Below are 11,678 nucleotides of genomic sequence, written 5' to 3' on the forward strand. Positions count from 1 at the left end.
GCCTAAATGTTTAGCAAGCCTTTCAGCCTCCTTTTGTGAACAGAAAAATATGTAAAAAAAAAAAAAAAGGAGAAAAGAAACACACCAACTAGCTAGCCTAGAAAATGTCAGCTGCATTTTGCATCTTTGGCTCTCCTCAATTTGATTTAAGCCTGTTTTTGTTATTTGTACAACCAACCAACCTGCTTTAGTTACTGCATCTTTAATACATGTCCACCCCCCCCCCGCCAACTACTTGTGTCTGCAGCAGAGCACCTGGTGCCTAATGCCCCGTATCAATGGTGCCATGCTAGGGTGCCTGCTGTTGATATGTGGCAGCAGGTCCACTGTCCATCCAGTCCATCCTTTGATACAGGTGAGCGACATTTATAGGGTCTAAATAGGGTCGCACTGCAGCAATCAATCCAATGCATTGCGGAATGTATCAGTATCAGCAAGAGACAAGAGTTCAATGTTTTGATTGTGTATAAATACACGAAAGCAGCATCTCTTAATTGAATATCAAGACAAATCTTTGGCTTGCATCACTCCAGAGTGACAGATGTGCGCCTGAAGCTGCGGGGAGGGGGGGGTTTAAGTGTCTTGACAAACAACAATTTCACTCTTACAATTTCATTACAAATGGTAATGAAACCACTGCCCATCGGACCTTGATCCCTTAACATCACTCTTCAAAGGTTCTTATGAGCACATCATGAGAGGACCTTCCCGGGGAGCAAACTGTGTGGGGCGGTCCTAGCAGCTCTGACTGTATCTGAGAGGCACAGTGTGCATCAGCTGCAGAGGGAGTGTGCGATTAGAACCCTGTGCCCTCCGCTCACTTGTTCTGTCATCAGTGAGCTCCATATGACTGCCGCAAACACCTATCTCAGCCCCACCACCCACCCACCCAGTCCTGCTGGTGCTGGTTTATCTCCAGCAGCAGCCTGCATCAGCCATAAAAAAAAAAAAAAACAGCCATCTTCTACTGTAAACCTGGTAGATTACTGCGTCACTGCTCTCTAACCTTTCTCACATTAAAAACAAAGATACTGTCTCGTGTGTGTCAAGCAAGCATAAGCTAATTATTTTTGGTTCGGTATTGTAGCTTTGACGCAGACAAAACACGTGTCAAACTGCAACAGAAATAAATTCTTGCAAAAGTGAGAACTAAAAACAATGCTTCAAGGAAGACGTGCACTTCTATTTTAACCTCAAATGTAGATAAGCTTTTTGTTCGGTCCACTTCAACGGGTCAAATTTCGTGTGCTGTCGCAGGAGAGAGAATGGAGGGGGGGGGGGGGGGGGGGGGGGGGTGATACAGGTCCCTGGGAACAATGGCGAGCAGATCAAGAGCAACCTTGGCCGGATGGGGGAGGAATCACACTGAGGCTCAGAGTCAGAGCATTTCGTCAGACACTAAATCTATCTACAAAATCTTACTTACATTATGTTAGGGGAAGGGGAGGAGGGGTGTCTGGCATTTGAGGCTGTGTGTGTGTGTGTGTGCGTGTGTGTGTGTGTGTGTGCGTGTGCCTGTGTGTTGGGGGAGGGGCGGACGGGGGTTAAAGGGAGAAAGAAAAGGAGACAGCGACAGAATAAAGAAAAAGTGAAGAAAAGGGGGTGGGGATTGGCCGAGATCAGTTTCTCCAATGTATATATATATATATATATATATAAATATTATTTATTTTTGCTTAAACCTCACCATTCCACTTTGAAAGATTTACTTTTACCATAAGTCGCTCAGAATAAATTGTGCAGTTATTGGAAATGGCGATCCTGTTGGTTGAAGTTGGGGTTTTCATTGCAGTGACTAATAGAGCTTCTCAGTTTTGCCCTTTTCAGTGGGATCTGCCCTCAGCTGCTAAACACACACAAGCCCTCCTCTGTAGCTGTGGCTGACGTCAACCGTCACTTAGCAACAGCCTTTTGGTGTAAAAGCAGCAGCGCTGACACCGTTTTCAAAAGAGGCGCACAGAGAACGACAGAGAGAACTGAGAGACAGAGATAGAGAGAATGAAGCGAGGGAGAGAAAAGTAGAGGGAGAAAGTGAGTACAATTTTCGGCGAGATTGCTGTGCAATGTTTGGATGAGAATGCAATGCCGAAAATCACAATTGTATGCATTCTCGGTGCCACAAAACGCTGGAATCCCTCTAGTCCAACCGTGCCTTCAAATGATCACGTAAAGCTTTAAGAACATTGAAGGAAAAGATGATGTTATGTCAACAAAGTCGTCTGGAGGCTATTACCAGCCAGTAAAACCTCTGGTGTGCACTCACTTAAATCAAACTTAAATATACTACATCCCTCCCCTTGTGCTTAAATTCCCACAGCAACAATTTACATATGTGCTCACACCGTCTATGGCATAGATGTCTAATTTTACTAACCCCCCCCCCCCCCCCCCCCCCCCCATGTCACGGACTGAACCAACAGTCAACACATGCGAGGTTCAACAACCTCATCCTGAACTTAAAAGCTCAGCCACCTGAAATATTTGCATTGTTGGGAACCTTGTGGTGTGATCCAAACTCTTTGAGACGAGCTGCGCAGTAAAGAAAACTCCTCGGTCTCCTAAACTACAAAAAAAAAAATAAATAAGTTTGATTGTGTTGCAAATGAAGCCAGCAGTGCGAGGAACATTAGTGTTCTCATTAGTAATCTTCTATATTTGCAGTTTGTTCATGTAGTGGAAACAAGCAAAGTATGGGAGGCTGATACAATAGTTGCAGGTGTGTGTGTGTGTGTGTGGGGGGGGGGGGGTCTAATTAGCCCAAACTTAGTTGATGGCTCGGCACCCCCCCCCCCCCTCTCTAGTCCAACATTCTGAGCCCAAACAAAACAAGAACTCAGCCACGAAGAAGCTTTGTGCACAATAACACGAGCAGATAGACGAGGTCAGGACATCACATCAAGGCTCATTAGAGGAAGATAAGAAAGAGGGGGAGAGCTGCACAGCTCTTTATACGCATTTCCAAACGAGCCATAACCCGAACTATGTCCTCAAACAATAATGACAAGAGAGACAAAATAAAACCGTGTGTGAATATTTGCTCTTCAGACACCAGAGTCATTACGGCTAAGCTCTGGCAGACCTATCATGAAAACTAAAGAGCGGCAAGCTAATTGCTGGTGATCGTGACGCAAACCGTTTCCAGGGTAACCCGGGTTTTGGAGTACCCGCTCCAGCATTTCCTCATCTGTTTGCACTCACACCAGCAGGCTGACAATGCAGCCGCTGCATCCTGTTTCACTCTGCAGTCAGCCACACACACACACACACACACACACACACACACACACACACACACACACACACACACACACACACACACACACACACACACACACACACACACACACACACACACACACACACACACACACACACACACACACACACACACACACACACACAGCTTAACCCTTTGTACCGAAGAATTAAAAGCAGCTACGCAAACGAGTTGTGACGTTTATATTATTCACAGAAGCCCATCAGGGTAACAACAAAACTAATTGTATTAAATTATATACATTCAAAAAAAAAAGACTCCATCACACATATAGGCAACATTCTTAAATGCTTAAATGTTTACTTACTAACAAAGTGGCATCAGTGAGGAGTTGCTAAGCGATGAATTGGGACATCTCGGCCTTGATATTGCGACTGTAACACAAGCTCCTGAACACGGAGGTTAACTTCACACGTCACTCTGCCTCAGCTCAACAACAGCTCGGTTTCACATTTCATCAAATAGATTTGTATTATAACAATCAGCTCAAAGACAACATCAACAACACGTTCACTAGATATACATTTCCATATTTATATTCATCTTCTCTTATAAATTAAACTGTGGATACCACACAGGGCTTCGTACTTTAAAGCTGTTGTATGTTCACATGGAGTGAGAGAAACATTAATATCTACATTTAAGCTTCCTTAAAATAAAACTAAAAACACACAGAACCTTTCTTGCAACATTTAATGGCCTATATTTTAAGACAATGCATTTCTTCTCCATCAGCACAGTCATTCAAAGCTACAGTCTATTCCAACTTAAGTTATATAAACAAGTATAAAAAGAACAAATTAGGTTGAGCTCAATCTTACTTCTTTTTTTTTTTTTTTTTATAAGTGCAAAGAAAACATGAAGACAATTAGATTGTGGCGTTTATGACGCATTCTGAGCACGCAGGTGTCCCAGCATGCTCAGCAAGGTTTAATGTGGTTATCTTTTATACCTTTAAGCAAGATGGACTTATTTATATAGAACATAACCAGCATGTGGAGGATTTAAAGTATACTGGAAACAAAACTGAGCGATTGTTTCAGCACACGCAACTCATCTTGAATTTAACACACGTCGTTCAGACAGTTTAGTTTTGATGACAGTGAAGCAAAAGGCAAAGGAGCTGGCAGACAGTTCCCCTCACAGAGGCTTTCATCTCCACAGAGAATACTCACGAAGGGGCAGAGGATGCAAACAGTATGAACACTACTTTGGCTACAATATCATTTGATCTCATTAGACCAGTGACAACACAAATAACCTCATTAGTATTTTTTATGAATCACAAATCTATTCGATTTGAAACCATTAAATTTGACCCAGATGACTTGGTCTGTGCTTCTATGATACTGATGGAGGGTTTATTCATTAGATGTGAACATTACAGAACTAGTTCAATGCACTCACACCAATAGTGACGGCCTGTATACATTCAGACAAAAATGTCAAATTATAAAAAAAGGAAAAAGTGATATTGTGAAATACTCAAGAAGCCTGTAGCTTGGTCTGATTTCTGGATGAATAAGCAGAGTGGGGGGGTTTTCGGTGGCAACTTTTTCCTCCTACAGACTCTTTCTATTGCACACCGTTCGCAAGACGGACAATTTCTCCCTTTCTCATCACTGCTGGAGGCAGACACTATAATCTACAGGGCGATTAATAAGACTTGGCTTTTTTTTTTTTCTTCTTCTTCTTTGCAATCACCCTGCGGTACGTCACTGGGTTGTGACGTCAATGTTATATCATGCCACATGGCTTTACAGCAAGCGAACGTGACAGCTGAGAGCTGCTCTGCGTTTTCACCGCTCTCCCTTCCAACCTTTCTCTCTGCAGCCTGCGTGCGTCTCTGCTCTTGTCTGGATGGAGGGGGGGGGGTAGTTAAGTGTATTATTTACCCCTGCCTGCCCCCGTGGAGTGGTAAGGAACCACACAGAAAGAGGGCCTTCTCCCAGAATTGTACATTGCGCTGCCAGGACTGCCTCTCAGGTCTCACTGATGAAATATAGCTTTTAGATTTCTGCCATGAAAGCCCAAAAATACAATAATCCTACTTAAAAAAAAAAAATATGATCTCCACTTTATCTACTAAAAACTAACTGGGTCTCAGAGACACTTGCCGACAACATTTCGGGGAGGAACAAGCTGCCATTCAGGTTGGAGGATTTAATCGTTGTTTTGGATTCCTACGACCCAAATATGCAGCAGAGAATTTGTGAACATTTTTCTCAAATCGTGGGTCTTAATTTGTGACCTGTGTGACATGATTGACGGACTTATTTTGGGTCTCCTATTGAAGAATAATTTAGCACAATACAGTGGAGCTTGTTAATGCAATAAATCTAGGACTCAGTGTGCCTAACCCCTGGCACTTGCAGCCAATCCATAAAGCTTTGGTTGTGCAAGAGGTTTAGAGTTACTGTGCCAAAAAACATTATCCGAGACTTGAAATGAGAGCAAAAACGAACATTACTTGAATCTGGAAAAGACTAAATGAGACAACTAACTGTTTTCATGTGTAAATCATGTTTGCACCTTTTACAGACAGAAACCTCTGTCCCGTTTCAGGATTTCTAAATGAGCAGTCTAAACACCCAACTGTGAAGGGTTTTCCTTTCTAGTCAGTGTGACACATTTTAGGATCGCACCTCCAATCAAAAGACGTGCTCGGCTACAGAGACCGTCACCGAACTCTAACGCAACACTGCGTACGAGCAAAGAGGACTGGGAGGTTGACCTTTAAGAGAAGTGGAGCAATCTTTTGACTCATCATAATGTGGCCATAAGAGGACATTCAAATGAATACGTCTGTAAATCCTAAACACTTATTCTCATTTTTGTTTGAACTTCTTGCCTTTTTGTTCACGTCGAATAGCACGATTGTACTTAGAATATGCAAATGACAAAGTATTTTATCAAAGATGATGCTGTCAAAATATGCTTTAAAGCCACGGTGACGGCATCAAAGAAAACGTTCCTGTATGAGTCACTGACAGACCACGCTATAGTTGAAATAACGCTATGGCTTGCATTAGTAAAAAAGAAGATTACAGTAATTCAAAAATCATTTTAGCGAAAACTAATACTTTCAAATAATAATAAATATTGCTTGATTGGTTACCTAACAACGTCCTACTTACATCATCTTGACGTTAAAAAATATCTAAAGAATATGTTGAAACTGTAAATAGTCTGGTGAAATGTGTGCCACCTGACAGCTGGACTTAGGTGATCGATGAAGCTAGTTGGTATTGGTGGTCACATGTAACAATCATTTGTAAAGTCAGCCTTTTCAAATGTAGCTGTTGAAACGCTTGTGATAAAACTAAAACAAACGATGGAAGCTTTGACGGGCTGGAGAGAAACTATATTTTTGTCGATCAAATATGTGCTTGTGAGTATCGGTGCATGTCCACTATATACACCGATTCAACTCTGTACGTTTTTCTGTCATTTAGTTTTAAGCAAAACGTCTTTTACAAAGTTTTACAAAGAACGGTCACAATCTCAGCCTAAACATAGAAGAGCTTCGTCTAAACACACAATTACCAACTGTGAATGAACTTCTGCTGTTTGCAATACCAACTAATAACTTTAGGTGGCCCATCCAAGCTTTCTATGAGAAGTGAAGGTGAAGAAAATGTTGGGACAAAACATCAGAAACCTTGAATGTTTATAAAAATATTCACACACGTGTGTCCTCCATTTGAACTCGCAGATCGGATTCACGGATTATTAAAAAAAGAGGGACGGACGCCATAAACTATTGTCTGAAATTCTTGTATTTTTAGGTGCAAGTGTCACTCGGGTATTACGGCTTCACAGCTCTTTAAATCCTTCATGTGCACGACTAGTGACAAGCTGGACACAAACAACCACAGGTGTCTGGTGGCACAACGCTGGCCCTGCCGTCTCTCAGGCCACTGGGCGCATCGTCAGAAGCAGCACTTTCAGTTTGATTATTCATGACGGTGTCCACTTGCACAAAGTCTGCACCCACATTAATGTGAGTGCTTGTGAAGAACACATCAAGATAGTTTATATACGTGAATACAAAATGTCTCACAGTAATAAAGCAACTACTGCAAATATCTTCAAGTGTTTGTATTAATGCACAAGACGTGTCATAATATATGAAATCAACAGATGCAGTGGAGGCAATAAAACGTAATGCCATTATGTTCTATATTAGGACTCAGAGCGTATTGCCCGCTCATTTACCACAACACAAAACAAAGTCATGTTTAAAAGTATTTATGGTCGTGGGTTTACCTCCTGGTTAGGACCTTTGCACCAGACAAAGTACTGTTGCTGTAGTTACCTGCAGTACAATATATAATCCACATGATTGAAGGATGTTGGTCAAACTGTTCACAGCATATTTGTTTGGGGTGTCCTGCTATGCCATTTTAAGAAGCACCTGGCAGTGAACCATAGCCATGGTGTGACATGATGAATCATCAAAAAGGCTGAGGCTAATCTAAAAAAATGATGACAATGTTTTTGTTTAAACTCTTGTGAAAGAAACATTTTCTTAATATCTAGTTTACTTCGTTTCAAGAGTTAGTTCCCACATTGTGTCTCCGGGGGGGGGGGGGGGGGGTGCAAAATGTGTGTGAAGATGTAGAACACGTTTGACATCACCAGTGAACCCTTAGTGACTCCTTTCCAGGCCTGTCTTTCTGCCTCTTTTTGCCGGCCTCTGACGCAGAAGCGCTCTCATTAACTTATATCACAAAAGATCATTTCTAATGCTCAGTTTACGGTTCTTCTTCACTGACTAGATTACCAGATTATCAAACCCAGGAAAGGAAAAGCTCGGTGCCACCAGTAGCTACAATTCAAAACGAGATCCAAGAGCATCAGCAATCGCTCTTACCTACAATAATTGTAGGGCATTGCAAGGCCGCCCCATTAAGTAAGATCTATCCCAGCATGCAGTGGGCACAACACGTCAGACAGGTTGCCAGTAAGCCACATCAAGAGAAGGACACCTACAGATAGAGACACACACTCACCCAAACATTCACAACTTTGACGTAAGGGTTTTTAACACGTTTTTTTAAGGACAGCATGATGACGACGCAGGCCGCAACATATGCTCGCAATTTTAGTTATCTTTTTCCTCAATATAGTTTGTGATGCATGTCAGATATTCAATTGATAATAACACAATCAATAACCTCTTAACCACTACATTATTTTGGTTTTTTTTGTTATTGTTTTTGTCTGTCTACGGTGTACATTTATGTGATTTTTTTGGAGCAGGCAAACAACAAGGTAACTGAAGCAGACAATGTAGCAATTTAAGAAAAAGGAATACCAATTAAAGAAAAACATGGTTTGTTTGATCAAATAACAAAAAACAATGTCCTGTTTCAACTTTCAATGCTTCAACTGACAGTGCTAAGGTTAGTACTTTAAGTGCACCGCATGCTGTACATATCTAAAGAGACAATTCAGTCTTACTCAGTTTCAAGTTCTGGATTCCCAGTCGCTGAATATGTCAACACTGTACTACACTGATTGTCTATTGAGTGAAACATAAATGTGGAATGGGAATACTCTTGTTTTTACTAATACACAATGCTTTCTTAGTTGTTTACAATCACAAATCTTCTGCAAACAACTTGGATCAACATACGGTGGTTTCAAAAACACCTCATCTTAAGTTCAAGTCAATAACTTTGTCTTCCAAATGAAAAGGTGGGCAAATGTTGGAGCTGAGACCCTCATCACGAAAACTTACTTTAAGATAGAACAGCCTCCATATATATACTGTTTACTTTTAGCTCATTTTCATTTAAATGAAATTGTAAATATGTAATAACAGAACAATGATTCATAGGATAAAGCAAACGGTGAAATTGTGTTTGTCTTGAATGATCCAACCTGTTTTGTTCTGTTTCAGTCACTGAGGCCTAACTCAATGTGACTAATCTGCTAACAGCCTAAAACACAATAAGGTGGAAAAACAACTGCTGGAAATAGAACAACCGAGACAAACTGATGGATATACATTTTTTAGTTCTCTGATCATTTCTAACAAAGTGTGAAGGACACAAAAGCAATGTGTGTGTGAGCAGACGGCTTGGCTTCCACGAAAGAAATGTTTTGTTTTTTAGAAAGAAATAAATGCCGACAATAATGTCGGCATTTATTTACACACGAATTAAGTCAGCAACTTGCAGCAGCAGCTTTGTGTCCACAACATATTGGATGCAACACGATAGTCTTCATTGAGAATGGACATCACGCAATATCGGTGTATTGGTTTACAAAACTAATGCAAAGTAGAAGGGAGCACCATTTTGCGGTGGACCTGCAAGCAGACTTTATACAGCTTGTGTACACAAGCAAACAAAAAGATGAGGAAACACACGCTGAATGTGGACCGTAAACACTGGATAATCCCTGCGTGTGCTCGCCATCATTTTGTTTTGTTGACTGCTAGTCAGGTGGGACCGTAGGCCACATCACTTGCTATGCTGCTGGCTGTGTTGTTATTCTCCCAGCCTGATGTAGGTGATTATCTGGTATATAAACTTTCAAATGAAAATATTCCCCACAAAAATACATATATGCTCAAAATGATGGATGCTATGAAGTGATGTAGACAAGAAGATTGCACACAATAGGATGCTGAATGTTAATTATAAGTATCCATAGGCTGTAAAAGACACTTTTTAAATAATTGGCTGAAATGCAAAGCCCTTGCTCGGCATTTAGGGCCCATGCAATAACACTGCAAAACACAATGTTAGTTTGCCTGCTACCTGGAACAGTACTTTAAACTTGAACACAAAGTCACCTATTGCAAATCTAATTATTTGGTTCAATGTTTTCTTTTGTTGGTCAGTAGTTGGATTCACTTTGTGGGTTTTTTCATGACATGAGATTGTGCGTTTCCCTCCTCTGATGCACATGTGTGCCTGGGTAGCTGTGGATGATTGGGGGGGGGTATTTGTGAACAATAACAACAGACGTGGTCCTGCAGGGGAATACATACCTGTTCTCTGGATATACAGGGTAAGGAAGGTCTGCGGGGCATTTTACAACTGCCATAATAGCTGGTCGACGTTTCCCCGAGTGAGACGCAACTGGACCTTCTCCTAGGTCTGATCACCGGGACCTTTTCCTCCGTGGAGGAAACCCCACTCGGTGCTTCCCTCGACGGGTAGTAACGGTCAAAACAGAGCCCCAGCAGGGAGCCCGAGACCCCGGCGAAGCAGGCGAAGAGCGGTCTGATGAGTGCGGGCAGACCGCTCAAACTTGTGAAAGAAACCAGCCACACAACGCTGGCAAAAACCAGTATGAGAACACTGTGTTTGAGTTTCAGAGTGGGGATCAGGGTGAGCAGACCCACACATCCCAACACGAATAACAACCTGCCCACCATTTGCATCTGGTGTTGGTCCTCTCCCCATTGCAAAAACCGCAAAACCAAAAAATCCCCGAGGTAACACGATGCTGGCAGTGACACGAGCCAACATTTACCGCTCTCCCTCTTTTTCCTCCGCAGGTAAAACGTTAAAAAGAAGAAAGCACATCCTATGCTGAATAAAGGACTGATGGACTGGGAGAAGCCCGACAAAAAAGTCCGCAAATCCCAAAGCGAGTCACTTTGCAAGCTCCTAGAAATGAGGAAAGAAACCGCGAGGGCTACGAACGCGCCGACGTAAAGGGCAGAGACCTTTAACAGTTTTGAATTAAGAATGTCTTCGTTGCAAAACCTGCACACGTTCAACAAAAAACCCCTCGGATGGTCCTGTTTGAGAGGGGTGACGCAGCTCTTCACATAGCCGTTCCTGAAGCCCTCTGAGCTGTTTACACTTCCAGTTCCGTCGTGGTGCCTTGTTTTACTGTGCAAAAGCTCTCCTTCCTCCCGTGCAGCCATGGCTCGACTGTGGCTCCTCGTATTCCACGCAAAAAGTCCCCCTCTTCCAATATTCACGCCGTGTTAACGCTGAACTACATGACAGCGAATGCACTCCATGGTCACTCAAACGTGCTCCAGCACTCGGACTAAAGAAAGAAGGTGAGATGTTGTTTTTACAGAAAAGGGGCTCTCTGTCGCCACCTAGAGGCCACCACTTAGACCGGTCAGGGCTTTGTACTGTGGAGCGTTCAAGTAATCCTGGGCGGCATCATTATTATAACGTAATCAATATACTCAGGGGTTGCAGTTAAATACAAAACTTTAAAAAATGCTCCCATTTAGAGAATAAAGAAACTTTTCAATAGTTTCACTCCCCTATCCTAGTTTAACTGTTTCAGATATTCCTTGCAGGAAATACTTTATTATTGATTTGAAATGTGTTTTTAGACTCGATCTTATCTCTACACAATTTCTATATCACTTGTTCAAAATAGACACGTATATTCAACTTTATTTTCAGACACA

At 42.0% G+C, this 11,678-nt stretch overlaps 1 protein-coding gene across 1 annotated transcript in view; it reads right to left on the reverse strand.

The window, feature by feature from the left end:
- The window catches only part of pde3b (phosphodiesterase 3B), a 40,853-nt gene extending 29,533 nt beyond the window's left edge, over positions 1 to 11,320 (reverse strand). Inside the window, exon 1 of the mRNA XM_076109734.1 lies at positions 10,284 to 11,320. Within this exon, the coding sequence (XP_075965849.1) occupies positions 10,284 to 11,171 (888 nt within the window). The 5' untranslated portion in view covers positions 11,172 to 11,320. The remainder of the gene's footprint in view (positions 1 to 10,283) is intronic.
- Between the last annotated feature and the right edge of the window lie 358 nt (positions 11,321 to 11,678).

This window comes from Anarhichas minor, unplaced genomic scaffold, assembly GCF_050575085.1.
Source record: "Anarhichas minor isolate MPS153535 unplaced genomic scaffold, ASM5057508v1 ptg000042l, whole genome shotgun sequence".
Classification (NCBI taxonomy): domain Eukaryota; kingdom Metazoa; phylum Chordata; class Actinopteri; order Perciformes; family Anarhichadidae; genus Anarhichas; species Anarhichas minor.